The 24,265-nt window shown below is 33.7% G+C and overlaps 1 protein-coding gene across 1 annotated transcript in view; it reads right to left on the bottom strand.

Moving 5' to 3' along the window:
• Positions 1–14,359, bottom strand: part of LOC105309891 (zinc finger protein 33B-like) — a 41,763-nt gene extending 27,404 nt beyond the window's left edge. The window contains 4 exon segments of the mRNA XM_023526464.1: positions 361–456; positions 723–864; positions 12,893–12,950; positions 14,119–14,359. Of these exon segments, the coding sequence (XP_023382232.1) occupies positions 361–456; positions 723–864; positions 12,893–12,950; positions 14,119–14,246 (424 nt within the window). The 5' untranslated portion in view covers positions 14,247–14,359.
• Positions 14,360–24,265: the final 9,906 nt, after the last annotated feature.

Below are 24,265 nucleotides of genomic sequence, written 5' to 3'. Positions count from 1 at the left end.
ACCGAGTATATGAAAGAATGTCTGAAAGTAACAGAAAGGAAGGGCAGTGAAGGTAATGTGGGCAACTGAAATTGCTTTGAAAACATACAATAATCAAGATAAACAGTAGTAAAGATAAAAAGGGCAAAGATTGGACTGTTGGCAGATGTAAGAATAGTAAATGTTCGAAAAGTGAATCAAAAAGGAGGACATTCTCTGTGGGCATGATACCTGGAAATTTGCTTCAATAATCAGTATTCTCAATCACATCCAAGGGTTAGGACCTTGAAAGAGATATTCTTGAGAAAACATTTCAAAGTGGTCAACCTGTGGATTAACCACAGGAAAATAATAAATCCTCTGATGTTCACATTAACTCACCTGAGAAACTCTGGCTTGGCAATTCTTTCTCCAATATCCATGGCTCCTCTCCTTGCTCCAGTCTGAAGATCACCTCTGGTTTGGTAACACAATACCCTGACAAAGTAAAATAATTTAGGACTTGGACAAGGCAACCTAGACTCCATGGCCTCAGAAAGAGGAGGAAGCTTCTGGAGCTGCTCAATAAAGGTGCCACTGAACATTTCACTGGAGAGGTAAACACATATATTCTTGGTACCCAAAAGTGATCAATCAACACTGAATTCTAATATTAACTATCATTAAACTCTAGAGTGTCTGTATGCTTCATAATTAAAAGAATTTTAAAATGCTACTTAGAATTACATAATAAAAGACCTTACCCACTGAGACAAGGTTGCTGTAGTTCTCCAACATCACATCTCTATACAAGGATCTCTGAGTTGGGTCCAGGTGCTGCCACTCCTCCTGAGTGAAGCCCACAGTCACATCCTTAAATGATACTGATGTAAATTTCTGTTCAATCTGAAATGTTCAAAATTAGGTAACATGGAAAAAGATATATGAGAACTAATCTTTACCATGATTACCATTCACAGATTATCTGAATGAATATAGAATATTTTGCTTTATATTCTGGACAAAGAAGAGAAATCATAATAGAAATATTCTGCCATTGCATTAATCCCCACAATGTACCTGGAACTATTCTAGTTAGTTCTTGGAAGCACTAAAATTAATCAACATCTTGTATTCAAAAAACATATAATCTGGTAAGAAAACATATACAGTAATAAATTAGAAATGCTATAGTGAAAGTACACACAAGACAGACTAATGTAAATGAGGAGCAAAATTAGTTCTATTTTAAGTTTCACTGAAGAACAGCTGTTGGATGAAGAGTAATACTGTGTTCTTCATGAGCACAGGGCCATGGCACAAGCAAAGGCCTCTAACACACTCAGGAAATGGGCAAAAGGACAAACAGCACAGGAAGAATTGAGAATAGAGCCTGGAGCTACGATGAGAGAAGGGGCCATGGATATATTCAGGAAATGGATTGCAGGGTAATTTCAGATCAATAGTTTCCAAAGCACGTGATTACTTTCCACCTTAAAGAATGGTGGACATTATCACCTATCATGTAGCCTCTGGAAAACTCCACTGCACACTTGTGAGACAATATAGTGAACTGAGTATATATGTATAAATATAGTTTCGAATTCAGATTTTTTGAAAAGGTCTTGAAGAATCCTCACAAGGGACCCTGGAACAGTTTGAAAACCACCAAATTAGAGCGAATTTACCCAGCATATAACCTAGGGAGACTAATTCTTGCTAGGTGAAAAGAAGTTAGAAAAATACACACATTTAAATAAAGTGAACACTCTATGATCCTAAGCCTCTAATATGTTACTCTATATTTTAATTTTGAGGAAAAGACTTCAGTGTATAGAATTCTCTAATTTACAGAAATATGACTACTACTATAGTCATATTATAATACTCTACTATACCCACCTTGCCCTCTAAATTTTTTTTTCTCAGAATGTTTAGTAGAACTGATTTGCAGAAAACTATACTTGAAAGTAGATGCTTTACAGATATATTGGGAAGCAAGTTGTTTTGGGGTACTGGTGCTTTCCTAGAGGAATCATCAATCAAGTTTTACTATATCCTCCAGGAAGTAAGAAGTTCTGGAGATGACTAGAAGAAACTGTGATCCAAAGACGATCAAGGTTTCTGAATGACTTGGGCAGTCTGAGCACCCATAATTGTACGGCTGCTGCCCAAGGATGAAGCCCTCTAGGTGTTCAGAGGTCCAGGCCAGAATTTAGAGGCATATTTGCTTAGAATACTTAGTGGCTAGAAACAAAAAAAAAAAAAAATAGAAAAAGAAAAGAAAAGAAAGAGCTCTACATCTTACTAAGTGAACACATTTAAGAAGAGAAATCAACTTGGGAAGATTTTCAGTTTGAACTAGAGAGCTCTAGCTCGAGCATTTAGCCTGGCATTGGTCTTATACTTTAAAAAGTATGTGGCATGAGTTATTGCCTCCCTGCCTGCTGTGTGCTGAAATATGGAAATTATCCACCCATCATATGGAACTCCAGCTTGAAATCCTTAGTACCTTGATAACACATTTTTCATTATACATTGGCTTCTAAAAATTAAATTTAAAAAAATTTTGTGAGAAAATTATCTACTTTAAAGATGACTTCTTTTCCTTTTTATTGTTTTCATTTAAAAAAAAAATCAATCACATTTACTAAGTCCCAGTAACTTTTTTAACTCTTTTTGATCCTGGGGATATAGCAGTAAACTAAATTTAAAATGTTTCTGTCCCTTAAATAGCTTAGAGCTTTTTGAAGGCAGGATTTTTCCTGAACTACATGTTACTCCAAATTTTAGGAAACATTTATCAGTGATAATGTGTCTCTGTTCCATGGATAAAACCAAACCAGACTCCAAGACAAAATGAGTTTATACATGTGAACAATTTCACAGATGCAAATTATTACAAAAGAAACCTCAGAGATAAACACTTCCCAACAAAACCAAGAGAATTGCCCAAAGGTGTCTAAGGCCCACTATCTTACAGAATTCAGGACTTCTAATATAGAGTTCAGCATTCTTTGTCAATTTCCAAAAAAAATTTACAGTATAACTCTTCCAAAGCATAGTAAGATGTTACTTGTTATTAAAGCATTAAATTAGTTTTTTTAAAAAATCCAACACTATAGAAGTTTATATTTATAAATTATATAAATAAACTATCAATACATTATAATTTTTAATTTTCTTTATATTTAGACTTAAAATTGTAGAGAGATGGCCTAATATTTTATTTCACTGCAATACATATTCTAGATTCTAACTTCAATTCAGAGACAATAATGAAGATGTGTAGAAAATGAAAAGGGAAAGATTTTGGAACTATTGTACTTGAAATGTCTGTAGACTATATAAGAGAAGATATCCAATTGGATAGTTTTTGATATCATCTAGAATGCACACTTTTACCTTTAGATAACTGTTGCAGAGAAAGGAGAGCAAAAGAACAGATTTGAGCATATACTGAAATTGTTACCAGGTTTTTATTTACAGAATCTACTCTTTTTAAAAAGAGAAGAAAAAGCTAAAAAGACAAAACACCACCACTTACATGAACTAATATAGTAGAAATTGGGATGCAAATAGGGCACTGATAAAAGGGGATAACAATAGAACTGGTCACCAATTCACTGGGCAGGGATTTGCATGAACAGCTGTACAGATACTAGATTAATTATATTAATCATACTTCCTCAGGGATTTGCATGAACAGCTGTACAGATACTGGAGTCACAAAGCCAGCCAGAAAAATAGGAGAAAACAGAACTGCACACTTTATTTTAGTAAAATAGGTCTTAGATATAATAAATTTGAAACACAATACTGTAGATCTAGAAATGAAAATAAAGATTTGGTAGACATTAATAACAATACCAGAGGGAAGGGGAAGAGGGTAGGTAGTTAAGGATAAAAGGGGTCTAATATTTGGTGGCAGAAGGAAATTTAACTTTGGGTGGTGAACACACAATGCAATATATGTATATACGTATATATGTATTTATATATTTAAATACACGCACACATATATACACATATATATATGTATATATATACACACATACACATATATATAACATTGTTGAATTGTACACTTAAAACTTATTTAATTTTATTAACCAATGTCATTCCAATAACATAAATAAATACATACATACATACATACATACATAAATTAATGATTTGGTGGAGTTTGAAGTCATCAAGAATGAATCCGATAGCTCTCAAGGAACTAAGAGACAGAAGAGAGAAATTAACAAGAATGCAACCTGAGGGAAAATCACTTTTCAACAGGCTCACAGAGAAAGAATGGGCTATGAACACCATGAAAGTATTTTCTGAAGGTGGAAATAAAAATGAGAATGAATAGTTTTAAAAACTAAGAGATGATATGATCATCTCATACAGAAAAGCAAGATAAGAAATATTCTTGGCAAACTATAAAAAGGAATTTCCTCAATGGGATAAAGGACTTTTTCAAACACCTACAGCAAACATCACATTTAATGGTGAAATATGGAAATTGTTCAACTTAAAACTAGTACCAACATAAGGATGTCTTCTATCTCCAATTTCATTCAATATTCTTCTAAAGTTCTTAGTGTATTATGACAAAACAATCATATACAAAGAAAACCCAAATTAAGTATCTAAAATAAAAATTTTAGAAATTAGATACAAGTTCAATATAATAAATTTCAGAAAATTAAATATTTTAATGGTACAATTAATAATAGCATAACAATATGAAAATCTCTACAAAGAAAATTACAAAATATAATAAAGAAAAATAAAGAAGACCTAAATAAATGGAGAGATATAACAGGTTCCTAGATAGGAAGGTTCAACACTATAAAAATATTAATTTGCTCCATGTTGATATACAAATTCATAGCAACCTCAAACAAAATCCCGGTAGACACTTTCTTGGATATTAGGCAGGCTAATTCTAAAATATGTGAAAATGCAAAGGGCTAAGAAGAGACAAAACAATCTTGAAGAAAAATAAAGCCAGAAGAAATATATCAAGTATAATTAATCAATACACCATAATTAAAACATAGTGTGATATGGGCATAAGAATTTTCAAAAGTATACACAGAATGGGGAAGAGTTCAAAAACAGACCCACACATATATGACCACCTGATTTATGATAAAGGTAACAGAAAGATAATCATTTCAATAAATACTGCTAGTTTAATTATATTTATTGCTATCTTAAGTATAAGCAGAAATTCATTATAAACATTATATATATTATAGATATATATCTAAATCTGAAGAGTAAAACAATAAAAAATTTCAGAAAATGCTATAAGAAATACCTTCATGACCAAAGATTTTTAAAACAGAAAACAAATTATATTAATCATACTATATTAAGAACCTACCCTTATCAAAAGACATAAAGAGGATAAAAATACAACACACACAGTGGGAGAAGACATTCAGAATACATATGTATCTAGTTAGTTTTACATATGAAATTGAATTAATATAATTCACCAATGAAGAAAATAAAGGAGACGAATCATATAATGATCTCAATAGATGATGAAAACCATTTGATAAACTTTAACAGAAACTCATTAAAAAAACTTTAGATAACTAGGACTAGAATGCACATCCTTGATGTGATTATACAAAATAAATGCAGCAAAAATTACATATTGAAAGAAAAGCTTTCTCTTTGAGAACAGAATCAAGACAAAGAAACCTATTCTTGCTTCTAACCAATATTACATATACAAGAAACTAGCAATGCAATAAAAGAAAAAAGGTTAAGAATTGGAAAATATAAATAAGTGTCTTTATTCCCAAATTATTTGTTTATATATATATAGAAAAATCCAAATAATGTATAGGTGAATTTTCTGACATAATATATTAGTCCAGAAAAATTGTTGGATATGAGATCAATATACTAAAAATAATTTTACATGTCAGCATCAAGTAATTAGAAAATGCAATTGAGATATATGTATGTTAACAAAAAAACTAAACATATAAAAATAACTAATAACAGATGTGCAAGAATCTACACAAAAAACTTTAACAATTACTAAAAACTTACATAAATGTTAGGAAATACAGCATGTTCATGCGTTAGAAGATTCAATATCAAAAAAAATAGCAATTTTTCCCAAACTTATTTATAGATTCGACTCAACCCCAAAGAAAATCCCAGCAAGTATTTTGTGAATACTAACAATTATGTAACAATTGTCAATACTAATATTCATATGGGAATGCAAAGGGCCACGAAGAACGAGGATCTCATTGAAGAAGAAAAAAATAAAGGGTATATACTACTAAACGTAAATACTTTTTGTCAAATGTGATACTGGTATAAGAAGAGACAAACCAATGGAACAGAAAGACCCAGACATAGACGTATACTTTATTATGACATATAACATGCTGCAAAACAGAGGAGAAAAAATTGTTCTAAGAATGATTCTAGATAAATTATATGTGAAAAAACTAAACTGATGTCAACCTCGTACATAAGTGAACATCAATTCCAATAAAACACACATAAATGTGAAAGCCAAAACAATATTTTTAAAATGACATGACCTTGGAGTTGGAAACTTACTTTAAACAGGAAACAGATAACACCAACACTAACAAATTTAAAAAACTAATCTAGGGATTGCCAAACTACTTTTACACAGCCAGACAGTAAATATTTTAGGCTTTGAGGGTTAGATGGTTTCTGTCACTTCATACATCAACTTCCCTATTAAAGCCACAGATTAATTGTAATGAGCAGGGAGGTATTAAGGATTGTGAGGGGGCACAAGGGAAGCTTCAAGAGTGCTAGTAATGTTTGTTTTGACCTATATATGAGTTATAAGGGTACTGAGTTTGTAATATAGTCATGTGCCAAATAACAACATTTCAGTCAATGATAGACCACATATATGATGGTGGTCCCACAGGATTATAAGGGAGCCGGAAAATTCCTATCACCTAGTTACTCATAGCCATCATAAGGTCATAGTGCAAGGCATTACTCATAGGTTTGTAGTGACGCTGGTGTAAACAAACTTATTGTGTTGCCAGTCATATAAAAGTTTAGCATGTACAATTATGTGCAGTATATAATACTTGATAATGATACTAAACAACTATTTTACTGATTTATGTATTTAATATGCTATACTTTTTGTCACTATTTATAGTGCACTCTTTCTACTTATTAAAAAAAAGTTTGCTTTAAAAGACTATGCCTTGTTAGGCTGTCAGCAGCCTCACATATCTCATGTTTACAGAGTCTCTTGATTGCATCATTTTCTCTTGAGCTTGATTTAATCTTATGTTATTTTCTACAGTAACATGCTGTACAGGACTGTAACCTATGAACAACAGGTTAAACCATATAGTCCAGGTATGCATTAGGCCATACTATCTAGATTTGTGTATCTCTATGATGTTCAAGATGACAAAACTGCCTAACAATGCATTTCTCAGAAGGAATCCCCAATCGTTCAGCAGTGCATGATTCTAATTCTTTAAGCTCATAAGCTCTATACTTAAGACCTGTGAACTTTTCTATATAACTGCTATACATATGGAATAAGATTTATATACAGCCTTCCTAGACTGAATCACGAAAAAGTGGAAAATCTAAATAGTAAAGAAATTAAAACAATAATCAAAAATCTTCCAAAAAGTAAAAGTCCAGGATGGTTACACTAGTAAATTCTATCAAACATTCAAAGATGATTTAATACCTATTCTTCTCAAACTCTTCCAAAAAAACTACACAACAGGCAGTAGTTCCTAACTCATTTTATGAGGCCAACATTACCTTGATACCAAAACCTGGTAAGGTTAACATAACAAAAAGAAAACTAGTAACCAATATGCCTGATAAATACAGATGTAAAAATCCTAAACAAAATACTAGCAAACCAAATACAACAATACATTAAAAAGATTATGCATCAGGATCAAGTGGGGTTCATTGCAGGTCACAAGGATGATTTGACATACACAAATTGATTAATGTGATATGCCACATAAACGAAATAAAGAATAAAAACCATGATCATCAGTAGATGAAGAAAAACCATTTGACAAGATACAACATTAATTTATGATTAAAACATTTAAGGAAATAAGTATAGAAGGAAACTATCTCAACATAATAAAGGTCATCTATGACAATCCCTCTGCTAATATCCTATCCAATGGTAAAAACCTAAGAAACTTCTTTTTAAGATCAGGAACAAGACAAGGTGGTCTGATATAACCACTATTATTCAATACAGTATTGGAAGTCCTGGCTAGAGCAACCAGGCGAGAGAAAGAAATAAAAGGCATCCAAATTGGGAACAAAGAAGTCAATTGTCTCTTTTTGCAGATGACATGATTATATTAGAAAACCCTAAAGACTTCACAAGAACACTACTAGAGACAATAAACAAATACAGTAAAGTTTCAGGATACAAAATCAATGTACAGAAATCCACAGTGTTCCTATACACTAATAATGAAATTTCAGAAAAATGGAAAAAAAAAAACAAAAACTATTACTTTTGCAATTGCAACAAAAAGAAATAAAATACCTAGCAATAAACTTAACAAAGCATGTGAAGGACCTACACACTGAAAACTACAAGGCATTATTAAAAGAAATTGAAGAAAACACACACAAATGGAAACATACTCTGTATTCATGGATTGGAAGGTTCAACATAATTAAAATGACCTTATTACCTAAAGCACATACAGATTTAATGCAATCCACATAACAATCCCAATGGCATTTTTTTAAAGAAACAGAACAAAAAACCATCAGATTTGTATGCAAGCACAAAAGACCCTGAATCGCCAAAGCCATCCTGAGAGAAAAAAACAAGGCTGGTGGTATGACTCTGCCTGACTGCAGATTATACTACAAAGCGACAATAATCAAAATAGCATGATACTGGCAGAAAATCAGACACACAGACCAATGGAACAGATTTGAGAGCCCAGAAATAAACCCCCATATATGGGCAAATAATTTTCAACAAAGGAGCCAAAAACATACAATGGAGAAAGAAAAGCCTCTTCAATAAATGGTGCTGGGAAAATTGAAAAGCCACATGCAAAAAAATGAAATTAGGCTGCTGTCACCATATACCAAAAATAACTCAAAATGGACCAAAGACCTAAATATAAGAACTGAAACAGTAAATTGCAAAGAAGAAAACACAGGTACTAAACTCACAGACCTTAGATTTAGAAAGGCTGTTAATGTATTTGACCTGAAAGACAAAGGAAGTTAAGAGCAAAAATAAATCAATGGGACTATGTCAAACTAAAAAACTTCTGCAGAGCAAAAGAAACCATGAACAAGAAAAAGAGGCAACCAACTTAATGGGAGAAGATATTTGCAAATAATGCTTCCGATGAGAGGCTAATATCCACAATATATAAAGAATTCATACAACTCAACAACAACAAAAACAAACAATCCAATAAAAAAATGGGCAGAGGACCTGAACACTTCTCCCAAGAAGACATACAAACGGCCAACAGACATATAAGAAGATGCTTCACTTTACTATTAGGGAAATACAAATCAAAACCACAATGAGATACCACCTTATGCCTGTTAGAATGGCTATCATCAAAAGGACAAGTAATAACAAGTGTCAGAGAGATTATAAAAAAGAAAAAAAAAGAACCCTCATACATTGCTGATGGGAATGTCAATTGGTACAGCCACTGTAGAAAACAGTATGGAGGTTCCTCAAAAAATTAAAACTAGAGTTACCATATGACCCAGTAATCTCTCTTCTGGGTATCTACCCAAAAAATTTGAAAACTCTTATCCATAAAGATATATGCACCCCGATGTTCATTACAGCAGTATTCATAGTGGCCATGACATGGAAACAAGCAAAGTGCCCCTCGATGACTGGATAAAGATGTAATACAATGCAATATTACTGGGTCTTAAGATGAAATACTGCCATTTGCGACAACATTGGATAGATCTTCAGATTATCATGTTAAGTGAAGTTAAGTCAACAGAAAAAGTTAAGAATCATATAATTCCACTCAGATGTGGGATATAAAACTGAAGGCAACAAATGAACAAGACAAACAGGGATTCATGGACACAAACAACATTTAGTGGTTACTAGAAGACATGGAGGGTGATAGATAAGGGGGTCAAATACAACGTGATGGAAGGAAACTGTGGGTGGTGAACCCTCAATGCAATATACATGATGTATTATTGAAATCTATATCATTTTATTAACCAATATCACCCCAATAAATTTAATTTAAAAATAAGATTTGTTAAAAATAAAAATACATTTTGATTTATTGATTGAACAGGCATCAGAAAGAAAACTGAAACCTGTGTAGAAAAAAAGAAAGCATTATATATTGCTACTTGGGGAAATTATAACCTTAAATGTAACTTTAACAAAAAAAAAGAAAATAGAAAAAGCAGTTATAGCCAAGATAGCTGAAGGAAGGAGTAAAGATAGGAGTTAATGAAAATTATAGTTAAAGTCAATGAAACCAAAAGCCAGTTCCCTGAAAGACTAATAAAATACATGTCTATATAAAAATTGGTCAAAAAAGGCACAAATGTAAAACTGTTAGGGATAAAAAAAGCAATAAATTAAACTTTTTTAAAATGATAAAAATAATATAGACAAGTTTATGGAAAAAATACTGAAGAGCAGAATTACGCTAATCATTAAAAGAATAACACTTTTTGATCAAGTGGGGCTTGTTTCAGAACACAAAGATTAGTTGTTGAGAAATGTGGGAATATAACTCAATAGATCCAAAGAAAAAAGTTACATCATCATCCCCATAAAATGTTAAAAAGGCTTGTGGAAAAATTAAATTCTCATTTTTAATAAAATAAGACTCAATGGATACTTTGTGAACATGACAAAATGTATCTACCTAAGTCAAAAGCCAGCAGCATGCATAATGAAAAAATATGGCAGGCGTTCCTACCAAGTTCTATTTTATTAGTCCTAGGTCAGGAAGTGTTATCTTTTAATTGTGCTGCTTATTTTTTACAGATGGACCAATATAAAATTAGATCTTTTCATCTAATTTTATTTAAGGTACTAAATATTAAAATAAGTTTGGTATTTTTAGACAAAATATAGAAAAATTTCATTAGGTCTCTGGGGTATGGAAAGCAAGAATAAAAAATAGAAGATATCAAAGAGTTGTACCACAATATAAAAGTTTCAGAAAATATACCATTAAGTTAAAAGACAAAAAGCATACTGAGAGAAAATAATTAGTAACAATTATAACAAAAGATTATCTTTTAAAATATGGAATTCTTACAAAACTCAGTAAAAAAAATCTGAAAAGCCATAAATTTATAAAAGTTCGCAACTCAATAATTAGACATATGAATTAAACAGTTTAGTTTTTCACACATTAGCATAGGAATAATTTTTATATCTGGAAAGGAAGGAGGAAAAGTAGACTTCTAAAGAATAATAATATACCTAGAAAAATTAGAAATCTTCATATTCTACAATCCAAAAATATTAATCATAGGACTCTAGAGCACTGATTCTTAAACTTACTGAGTATCAGCATCACATGGATGCCTTGTGAAAATATGGATTGCTGGGCCTCCCCCCTAGAATTTCTCTTCTAGTAGGTTTGGAATGGAGCATGAGAATCTGCATTTAAAATAAGTTTCCAGGATATGCTGCTCCTTCTAGTTAAAGAACCTTACTTTGAGAAGCACTACTCTAGAGTCTGGAGATACATTTGTGATTGTGCTGAGAGAATGACAAGAATATTCACAGCAGCATTATTTATATTACTGAAAAATGGAAAATACCTAGATGTCTACCAATAAAATACAGTAATTAGAACAGTGTGCCATACAATGGGAAAACATAGCATTAAAAAGAATAAACAACATTTGGATAGATCTTAAATTATTTATGAGTTGAGAAAAAATGTGTATAATATATACATTAAGATAATTTATATATTTTTTTAAAGCTCCCAAAACAATAAACAGTATTGTTCAACTAACTACATATCATTTCAATGTATATATAGAGATAAAATGAGAAAACTAGTAGGCAAAGGATGAAAACCTGGAACTAAACTAAGGGCACAATGAGGAAGACTCCAAAAAAACAGCCATCAGAAGAGTGATATGAAAAAAAAATAGTGGTATGAGTAGAAGACAAAGGATACTTTCCTAGAGAGAGAAGTCAGTAGGCTAATGCAGCAGTTGTTCAAAGAAGGCAACTACAACTAAGTCATTGGTGACCTTTACCGAGATAGATTCAAAAAAGTGAAGGGGAAGAACCAAGAGAGAATACTATGGAATGAAGTTTGACTGAGAAGCTCAGGAACATTTACCAGAGAACTTAACTTTTAACCATCTGCTGCACACCTTGTATACACAGCCTAGCTAAGATAAAATAGTTATGGAGAGTTTTTCTAACGGGCATGCAGGCCATTAATTCCTCTAAATTTTATACTAGGATCAAACAAGACCATTATAAAATTCACTGCTTGAACCATCACTTGGACCCTTTTACTCTTAGTAAAGAACAGTTTCAGGAACATATTTCAGGGCTGTCACTGGAAAGTAAGTCACTGTTTCCCTATATTAAGATTAAAAAAGATATCTCCAGGGAGTCTTTGTGTCTTGAACGGAATTTGTCTGTATCCAAGTGTCTCCCTTTCTACCATGGTTATCAAAAACATCAAAGACACATTTGCAGGTCGACTTAGAAACTCTAAGATATACAATGATCAGTATATATCTATAAGCCAACTTGGTCTTGCTGTTGATCTTTATATTTTCTGTGAAATTCGATTTTTATCTTACCTATTACTAATTTCCCATCTTAACATACGGACTGTTAGAAATCATATTAAATCTATTGTAAAATACAAAGTGGGGACAAACAACTTACCTGGAATTTGTTCATATTCTTCTGTTCTTGGAAAAATGTAGACAACTCTGAAGACATGCTGGGTTAGAAGAGGAATTGGGTCATGAAAGATCTGGCCTGCCTGGCAGCTCCTGAATTCTCCTGCCCTTTAAAGCTACACACACCCACTAGGTAGGAAGAATGTCAATATCCCTTGGACCTTCAGAAGGAACAGGAGGATAGTAAAAGAGCACCTCTCTGACTCTGATATAATCATATAGCTTTGGGGCATAAGATTTTTTACTGGGTAAATATATATATTTGCTTCCTATGGATTTTTTATAAGTTTAAATATCCCTTGGTGTTCACAAAAGAAAAAGTTTAAATGACAAGACTGATTAAAACAAATAACACACCTAATGAAGGAACATTAACTCCTCACCAAAAAACTGTTGTAAAAAATACTGAGCGCTACGCTGTTTATCAATTTTCCTAACGTTACTAAACCTTTAGTTATTGACTCCAAAGAAAGCTATAAAAAGCAGTGCTTTAAGGAAAGGTCTGTTTTAATTTCTTTAACTTCACTGCGATTTCTCAAAAAGTTCTTTTACACGCAACATGCTTTTACTTGTGCGGAAAAGTAGGCAGTACTTGCCCAGGAGTCGAGAGATCTTAACTTTTCAGTCTTCATCACTGACAAACCTGTCGTCCTGCATAAATCACTAACCTTCAGAAGAAAAACAATTTTTTTTTCTAGCAAATGAGACAAACTAGATGATCCCTGAAACTGCTTCCTGAATGCTAGGGCAAATCAGGAAAGAGCAATAGCATATAACAAGATACGTTGATGGACGAGATCGGATAGCACCTAACCCGCCCGTCCGCCCGTCCCCCCTACCGCCCCCTCCCCCCCCCCAAAAATCAGAGAATCAAGGGAACGGTGTCTGGAGTGATAACTGAATCAGCCATTCCTGGCCACTCCTTCTTCCCATACCACGCCACACAAGTAATACGTCACACACGCGCCTCCTCCCCACAGACTAGGTGCAATCGTAAAGCAAGAGCACATGCCCTTCTCCTGCGGCCCGAGGACCTGGCCTCACGGACCGTGCTCCGTGCAGAGGCTGGTCACGTGGGGATTCCAGTTCCTAGGCTTGACTGACACGCCCGCACTCCGCCGTCCCAAGGGTCTGGAGCGCTCCTCCCCACCACTGGACACTGATCGCCTCCCCTACAGCCGCACGAGCCTTCCCGGGCCCTCCTCCTACCCGCCAGGGCTCACCCGCCGCTCCCTTGTCATGTGACACGGACCGCAGAAAAGAGCATACACTCGCGACCTCAGAACCACCTTCCACGAGAAGCCTGAGAAAAACAGAAATAAAAGGCGGAAGTGCATAGAGGCAGAAGGCGGAACTAGGCATGCGCAGAAGACCTGCACACGGAGCAGAGCACTATCTGCACTATACTACAGAACTACTTTTTCCTCTGGTGTTTGCTACTAGCGTTTCTAGATTGGCGGAGAGGTGCCACCTTACGTAGCATGTGGGAAATTTGGGGCGGGGCGCGCGTCTGAGTTCCAAAAGCAACCGAAAGCCGTGGTTCCTTCATGGACTCCCCGCAAAGTTAAGGGTTACAACTGAGTTCTATGTGCTGCCAGTGTGCTGTTTAGAAACAGCTGTCAAAGAAAGGGAACCTGCCTGTCAATTTTACTTTTTTTTGACTACTAGGAAATGATCCTAGCAATACATAAAATAATATCTGACCCCATCACAGATATTCTCTGGAGCGGGCGGACAAGAAAGCTAGTTCGTCAATATCATTAAAGCAATAAACGAAATTGTAGATAAGTCAGAAAAGGCACAATCTATATAATTATAAAAGCCTATATAATTCACACAAAAAAGATATCTTTATTCATTTATATAAACATATTTTTTCCTCTGTGACAAAATTACTTGAGTAAATGGAGGTAGAACCTTTCATAGAAAAATCAATATTCTGACAAAATTCCAGTAAGAATCTCAAATTTTTGTGTATACTTTTTTATTTTCAATATGTACTTCACAAAAGCATTCTTAACGTCATCCAGAATAAATAAAATTCTAAATTAACAGCCAGGAAACATTTTTAAAAGGAGAAAAATTGCCTAAGAAATATCGATATGTATAAATTGCTTTGTTATTCAAAATAATTTGGCAACCGCTTAATGGAAATACAACAGCAATGATTAAGAGCATTTTTCGACATTTATTTAAACATTTATTACTGTTGATTTTCTGAGTTTTATGAAGAGTATTATTTTAAATCTCGTATAGTAAATTAGCAGTTATTATACAATGACAGAAAGAATGGAGTACTCCAAAGAGCAAGTCATTCTCAACAATCTGGAATAAAGGTTAAATCCGTAGATTACACGAGATACTATTCAATCCACAAATATTGTGGATTCAATATTTGAAATGTTTAAACCGTTAAGTTAAAGAAATAAATACATTGAAATGGAGAAGTCGTGACACCAAAGATAGAAACCATAAATTTAAAACCTGATACATTTTAACACAGAAAATAACAACTCGGTTCTAGTTTTAAATATGTTCAAAGCAAATAAAACCAGAAAATTATATTTTTATTATTTGAAAGAAAATATGTATTAATAAGGACATCTTTAAATAAATAGAAAACTTAAAATGGGCTACAGAACTGTGCAGTAATATAATAAAAAAGAAAATGGAAATGAATAATGTATGTATGGAAATTACCATTGTGAGGTAAAAGAAATTCAAATATTTAAGTAAAAATATGTAAGATGTCATTTATTGAGATATAAATTTTTTAATTTACTTTTTAATTTATATACACCAAAGTTCACTCTATTTGGTGCAGTTGTGAATTTTTACAAATGCATGGATTTATGTAAACACCACCACAGTCACCTACAGAACTGATTTCCTCATTGCCCCAAAACTCACTCATGATACCCTTTCAAAGTCAAATTCTCTTACCACTTTTTTTATTAAATATTTTTTAATTTTTCAATTATAGTTGGCATACAATATTATATTAGCGTCAGGTATATAACATAGTGATTAGACATCTATATAATTCACAAAGCGATCACCCCAATAAATCTACTACTTATCTGACACCGTACAGTTAATACAATATTATTAACTCTATTCCTTATGCTATACTTTATATCTCCATGATTGTTTCGTAACTACCATTTTGTACTTCTTAATCCCTTCCCCCTTTTTCACCTACCCCCCACCCCACCATGGAGTTAATTCAGAACGTAGCCCCTCCACATACTCAGAAGGCTGTTGGCTGCCTGGCCAGGAGACAAGGAAGGTGCTACACAAAGAGCTTTGGGCAGTGCTGGCACTCAAGAACATTTTCTGCTGCTCCCATGAACATTATCTGCTACTGTAACCAAGCAGCACATCTTACTCTCATCCGCCTCCCCCAATGAAATTACCCCTCCTTCTGCTTGTGTGCATAAAAACATTGCTTGCCTTTAGCCGGGTAGCTTTTTCTGCAGCTCCCTCTGGCTGCAGCTGAAACTTCCCTACCCCGTGAGTAATAAACGGCATGTCACACCAGTCTGGTCCTCCCTGGTGGTTTTTTCTGGACTATCCAAGGTGTGGGTTCTAGGCCTGGAGCTTCTGTGTTATACCCTTCAACACCCCTCCCATCCGATAACCCACAAAATGTTCTCTGTATCTATGCATTTGTTCCTTGTTGTTGTTGTTGTCCGTTAGATTCCACATGTGTGCAAAATCAAATGGCATTTCTTTTTCTCTGTTGTACTTTACTCAGCACAATACCCTCTGGGTCCATCATGATAAAACTTTTTCCATCTCTTTATTTTCCATCTATGTGTGTCTTTCAGTCTGAAGTGAATCTCTTGCAAGCAGCCTATATAAGGGTCTTGTATTTTTATCCATTCAGCCACCCTATCTTTTGATTGAAGCATTTAATTCTTTCTCATCTGAAGTACTTGTTGATAGATATGTAATTATTGCCATTCTTTATTCATATTTTTGACGCATATTTTTTTCTTCTTAAATAAGTCCCTCCAACATTTCCTATAATACTGGATTGGTGGTGATGAACTCCTTTAGCTTTTTCTTGACTGAAAAGCTTTTTATCTGTTCTTTGATTCTGAATGCTAGCTTTTCTGGGTACAGTAATCTTGGTTGTACATCATAGGTTTTCATCCTTTTAAATATTTTGTGCCAAACCTTTTGGCCTGCAAGTTTTCTGCTGAGAAATCAGCTGACGGTCTTATAGGAGCTCTCTTATAGGTAACTAGGAAGGAGATTAAAAGCCCAAAAAAGAACCATATAGAAGTTCTGGAGATGAAGAATACACTAAAAGAGATGAAGAGTGACATAGCAAGCTTTGGAAAAAGAGCTGACCAGATGGAAGAGAGAATCAGTGATATCAAAGACAGAAATCTAGAAATGACTCAGAAGAGGAGAGAGATATCAGAGAATGAAAAGAATGAAAAAGAAATACAAGAACTAGCTGGCAACATAGGAAAAGCAACATAAAAATAATGGGTATACCAGAGGAAAAGAAAGAGAAGAGAACAAAGAGAATATTCAGACAAATAGTTGACAAGGATTTCCCAAACCTAGGGAATGAGCTGAAGCTTCAAATCCAAGAAGCTAACAGAATACCCAATTATCTCAACCCAAAAAGGCCTTCTCCAAGACACATTATATTAAAATTGTCAAAAATTAATGACAAAGAAAGAATTCTTAAGGCAGCCAGGAAAAAGAAGACAGAAGCCTATAAAGGACAATCTATTAGATTATCTTGGGACTTCTCAGCACAATCTTTACAAGCAAGAAAGGAGTGGAACAAAATATTCAAACTATTAAATGAAAGGAATTACTAGCCAAGAATAATATGTCCAGCAAAACTTTCCTTTGGAAATGAAGGAGAAATATGACCTTTACAGACATACAAAAGTTGAGGGAATTCTCCACTGCAAGACCTGCTTTACAGGAAATACTGAAGGAGGTCAGCCCATCTGAAACAAAGTGACAAAAAAAAAAAATACATAACTATGAGTAAGACAATTAGCAGGCAGATAGAGCAGGATAGTTAAAAACAAAGTATTATGAGCTTTAACATTAAGAAGATAATTGCTATTGCAAGATAGTAATGAATGTTCAACATACATAGGAACAGTTTGAGACAACAATAACAGAAAAGGGGAAGGAACAAGGCTCCAAATTCACAAAGGGGAGTGGAGATAAAGCACACACAGAAGAAAATGGACTACTTTATATATACAATTCTCCTTTTCTTAATCTTAATGGTAACCACAAACCAATGATCCAGAATTGAGATACATAACATAAAACAAGGATCAAAGGGCAAATCCACAAAACCCCACCAAATTAAAATGACAGAAACACAAGGACAAGGAAACAAGGGAAACATCAAGCTACCAGAAAACAAAAGATAAAATGGCTATAGGAAAACCTCATATTTCAATAATCACCCTAAATATAAATGAACTGAACTCACAAATAAAAAGGCAAAGAGTTGCAGATTGGATCAAAACACAAACCTCAACCACGTGCTTCCTTCAAGAGACACATCTCAGTTCCAGAGACAAATACAGACTCAGTGAAAGGGTGAAAAAGTATAATCCAAGTAAATGGTATCCAAAGAAAAGTAGATGTAGCTGTACTTATATTGGATGAAATAGACTTCAAGATAAAAGAGGTAAAGAGAGATATTGATGGACACTTCAGAAGGATAAAGGGAACCATACATCAAGAAAATATAACACTTATTAATATTTATGCTTGAAATTAGGGAGCTTTGAAATACATAAAACAATTACTAACAGAACAAAAGGGAGAAAGTGACCAAAATGCTATTATATAGAGGACCTAAATATCCAATGTCGGATATGGACAGATCATTCAAAGAGAAAAATCAATAAAGAAATAACATCCTTAAATGACGCATTAGACCACTTGGACGTAACTTATATTTAAAGAGCCTTTCACCCCAAAACATCAAGTTATACAGTCTTCTCTAGTGCACATGGAACATTCTCAAGGATAGACCATATATTGGAATACAAAACTAACCTCAAAAAATTTAAGATTGAAATCATACCAAGCATATTCTCTGACCACAATGCTTTGAAACTGAGATCAACTGCTAAAAGAAAGTGCGAAAAACCACAAATACATGGAGATTAAACAACACGCTACTGAAAAATGACTGAGTCATAGAAGAAATAAAAAGATCAAGAGATACATAGAAACAAATGAAAATGAAAGTACAACATATCAAAACTTTTGAGACACAGCAAGAGGGGTAATAAAAAGAAAGTTTATATCATTACCGGCCTATCTCAAAAAACGAGAACTAGCCTAAGTAAACAATCTAACACTATATCTTCTAAAGCTATAAAAAGAAGAACAAAATGAAGCCTAAAATCAGGAGAAGGAAGTAAATAATTAAAATTAGAACAGAATTAAATGAAATTGAGAACCAAAAGAAAATAGAAAATATAAATGCAACAAAGAGCTGGTTCTTTGAGAAGATTAATAAAACTGACAAACCCCTGACTAGACTCACTAAAGACAAAAGAGAAGGATACAAATAAACAAAAACAGATATGAGAGAGGAGTTATAACTGATCTGTAAATACAAAAGATCACACAAGATACTATGAAAAATTGTGTAACACCAAATTTAATAACCAAGAAGAAATGGACACGTCCATGAAGAACTGAAAAATTTAAATAGACTGATCAGCAGTATGGAAATTGAAACAATCATCAAAAACCTACCAAAAAGTAAAAGTCCCACACCAGATGGTTTCACCAGTGAACTCTACCAAACATTCAAAAAAGATTTAAAACCTATTGTTTTCAAACTCTTCCAAAAAAAAACTAAGAGGAGGCAATATTTCCCAACTCATTTTAAGAGATCAACATTACCCTAATACCAAAATCTGGTAAGGATAACACGAAAAAAGAAAACTATATACAAATACTTCTCATGAACACAGATGCAAAAATTCTAAATAAATTACTAGCAATCCGAATACAACAACACATTAAAAAGATTATACACCAGGGGAAAAGGAATGGTTTAACAGAAGCAAATTGATTAATGTGCTACACCAAATGAATGAAATAAAGAATAAAAATCATAAGATCATATCAATAGATGTAAAATATCCTTTGACATGATACAGCATCCATTTATGATCAAAACTTAATAAAATGGATATAGAAGGAAAGTACCTCAACATAATAAAAGCCATATACAATAAACTCTCAGCTAACATAATACATAACTAAAAACTTTTTCTCTGAGCTCAGAAACAAGACAAGGCTGTCCACTATCACCACTATTATTCAATATAATATTGGAAGTCCCAGCGAGTGCAATCAGGCAAGAGAAAGAAATAAAAGGGATCCAAATAGGAAATGAAGAAGTAAAACTGTCACCATTTGCAGATGACAGGATTCTCTTATTTAGAAAACCCTAAAGACTCCATTAAAATACTACTAGAAATAATAAATACAGTAAAGTTTCAATATAAAAAATTAATGTTCAAAAATCCATAGCATTCCTATATTCTGTCAAAAAAAAAAGAAATAAAAAAATTCCTTTTGCAATTACAACAAAAAGAATAAAATGCCTAGGAATAAACCTAACAAAACATGCGAAGGACCTATAAACAAAAAACTATCAGACTCTATTAAAAGAAATTGAAGAAGCCACAAAGAAGTGGAAGGATATTCTGTGTTCTTGGATTTGAAGAATCAAAATAGTAAAAATGACCTAATTACCTAAAGCATATACAGATTTAATGCAATGGAAATCCCTATCAAAATCCCAATGGAATATTTTTAAAGAAATAAAACAAAAACATCAGATTTATATGAAAGCACAAAAGAACCTGAACAGCCAAGGCAATTATGAGAAAAAAGAACAAGGCTCTGCCCGACTTCAAAGTATACTACAAAGTGACAATAATGAAAACAGCATGGTTTTGGCAGAAAAACAGGCACACAGACCAGTGGAAAGAACTGAAAGTCCAGAAGAAAATCCCCATTTATATAGGTAAATAATTTTTGACAAAGGAGCCAAAAACACAATGGAGAGGGGAGAGTCTCTTTAACAAATGGTACTGGGAAAATTTGAAAGCCATATGCAAAAGAATGAAAGTAGACTTTTGTCTATCACCACACACCAAAATTAACTCAAAGGATTAAGGACCTGAATATAAGACCGGAATCAATAAAATGCATAGAAGAAACCATAGGAACTAAACTCAAGGACCTTGGACCTAAAGAGGATTTTATGAATTTGACCCTAAAGGCAAGGGAAGTAAAAGCAAAAATAAATGAATGAGACTATATTAAACTAAAAAGCTTCTGCACAGCTAAAGAAACCATCAATAAAGTAAAGAGGCAACCATCCAAATGGAAGAGTATATTTTCAAACAATGCTTCCAGTAAGGAGCTAATATCCAAATATTCAAAGAACTCATAGACTTCAACAATAAAAAATAATCCAATTTAAGAAATGGACAGAGGACCCAAACAGACACTTCCCCAAAGAAACATACCAATGGCCAACAGACGTATAAAAGGATGCTCAATTTCACCAGCTGTTTGGAAAATGCAAATCAAAACCACAATGAGATGCCATTTCATTCCTGTTAGAATGACGATCATCAACAGACAAGTAATAACAAGTGTTAGAGAGGTTGTGGGAAAAAAGGAACCCCCATACACTGCTGGTGGGAATGTAAATTGGTACAACCACTATGGAAAATAGTATGGAGGTTCCTCAAAAAAATAAAAATTGAACTACCATATGATCCAGCAATCCTACTGGGTATTTACCCACAAAACTTGAAAATGTTTATCCGAAAAGATATATACACTTACCAATGTTCATAGCAGCATTATTCATTGCGGCCAGGACATGAAAGCAACCAAAATGTCCTACAATAGATGACTGGATAAAGAAGTTGTGGTACATCTATGCAATGGAATATTACTCAGCCATAAGAAGAAATGAAATACTGTCATTTGTGACAACCTGGATGGATCTTGAGATAATCATGCTGAGCAAAATGAGTCCAACAGAAAAAGTTGAAAATCACTTGCTATCACTCACATGTGTGATATAAATCTAGAAGCAACAAACAAATATGACAAACAAACAGAGCTTCATGGACATAGACAGTGGACTAGTGGTTACCAGAAGAAAAGGGGGAGGCGGTAGGGAGATAGGGATAAAAGGGGCCAAATGAGTGGTGATGGAAAAAAATCTAACTATGGGTGGTGAACACTTAATGCATATATATATTACATATATATGTGTGTGTGTGTGTGTGTGTGTGTGTGTGTGTGTGTAATATATTGTTGCATTCTACACTAGAAAGTTATTGGATTTTGTTGATCAATATCACTACAATAATATTTAACAATAAAAAAGAAAAAACAACAAAAAATACAAAAAAAATGAATAAAAAAATGGCAATAACTACATATCTATCAACAAGCACTTCCAATGAAAAAGAATTAAATGTTCCATCAAAAGATAGGGTGACCACATGGATAAGAAAACAAGACCTTTATATAGGTTGCCTACAAGAGACTCACTTCAGATTGAAAGACACACACAGATGGAAAGTAAAAAATGCAAAAAAGATATTTCATAATGTACCTAGAGGATGTTGTGCTGAATAGAGTAAGTCAGATAGAGAAAGACAAATTCCATATGATTTCATGTACATGTAGAAACTAAACAAGAACAACAACGACAACAAAAACAGAAACAAACTCATAGATACAGAGAATCTTTTGAAGTTTACCAGATAGGAGAGGGGTTTGTAGGGAGGAGGCAGTGAAAAAGGGGGAAAAGATTAAGAAGTACAAATTGGTAGTTACAAAATAGTCATGGAGATATAAAGTATAGCATAAGGTATATAGTCAATTATATTGTAAGAACTATGTACACTGTCAGTGGGGTACTAGATTTATTGGGGTGTTTTAAGATTTAAAAAAATTAAATATCAAAGGGCACTAAAGGGACTTGGTTCCTGCTGACTGTGCTCAGGACTTCAGTGGGAACACCATTCATAAACTTCTGGAGTTATCGCAATGAAGATATTCCCACTGGGTCCACAGGCACCCCTAACACCCCAAGTGCTAAACACACACCTCCTACCACTCTGTGGCCAGCTCCTGTGCCTTTTCCCAGGCTTGGTGGCAAGGTCAGGTCCAGTTAATGGAATAGTATCGGGGGTTGGGGGGTGGGGACAGATGTAAGGAAAAAACCACAAACTTGACCTATAGTGCTATCTTCCAGAAAATGAGAGAGGTTTCCAATAGCCAGCCTGGTGAGTGGTAAAAACCAGAGAACACAAAAAAACTTAATAATTCTGCCACAAGAGGGAGTAGGAAAAGTGAGCAGGTGTAACCAGACAAAGACAAAAAATCTCAAATATAACAGCACAAAAGAAAAGTGTAACCCATTTGAAAGCAAACAGTAAAGAATTTAAGAAGTGCCTGCTACTTCAAGTGCAAAATCAGCAAAGTAAAACTACAAGAAATATGAAAACTCAAGGAAACATATTACCAAATGACAGCAATAATTCTCCAAACATCAAGCACAAAGGCATAGAATTTTGTGATAGAACTAATTCAAAACAGCTGTTTTGAAGAAACCCAAGGAGCTACAAGAAAACTCAGAAAAACAATTCATTGAAATCAGGAGGACTATGACATGAACTAAATGAATTATTTGCAGTGAATAAGCTACAACGACATCAAAGTGCATATATCTTAACAGATAAACGTTTTCAATTTTGGGGGGTAGATATCCAGAAGAGAGATTGCTGAGTCATATGATAATTCTATTCTTAATTTTTGAGGAACCACCATACTGTTTTCTCCTGGGGGCGGTACCAATTTACATACCCACCAACAGGGTATGAGGGTTCCTTTTTCCCCTCAACCTCTCCAACACTTGTTATTATTTGTCCTGTTGATAATAGCCCTTCTAACAGGCTTGAGGTGATTATCTCATTGTGGTTTTGATTTGCATATCCCTAATTGCTAGTAAAGTGGAGCATCTTCTCATATGTCTGTTGGCTATTTGTATGTCTTCTTGGGAGAAGTGTCTGTTAAGATCCTCTGCTCATTTTTTAATTAGACTGTTTTTGTTGTTGTTGTTGTTGAGTTGTATGAGTTCTTTTTATATTATGGGTATTAGCCCCTAATCAAAGGTGTTATTTGTAAATAGCTTTTTTCATTCTGTTGTTTGCCTCTTTGTCTTGTTGAAGATTTCTTTAGCTGTGCAGAAGCTTTTTAGTTTGATATAGTCCCATTCGTTTATTTTTGCTTTTAC

The sequence above is a fragment of the Pteropus vampyrus genome, unplaced genomic scaffold (genome assembly GCF_000151845.1).
Source record: "Pteropus vampyrus isolate Shadow unplaced genomic scaffold, Pvam_2.0 Scaffold927, whole genome shotgun sequence".
Lineage (NCBI taxonomy): Eukaryota > Metazoa > Chordata > Mammalia > Chiroptera > Pteropodidae > Pteropus > Pteropus vampyrus.
Note: the sequence above shows the minus strand (reverse complement) of the source record. Positions and strands in the feature narration are given on the sequence as shown.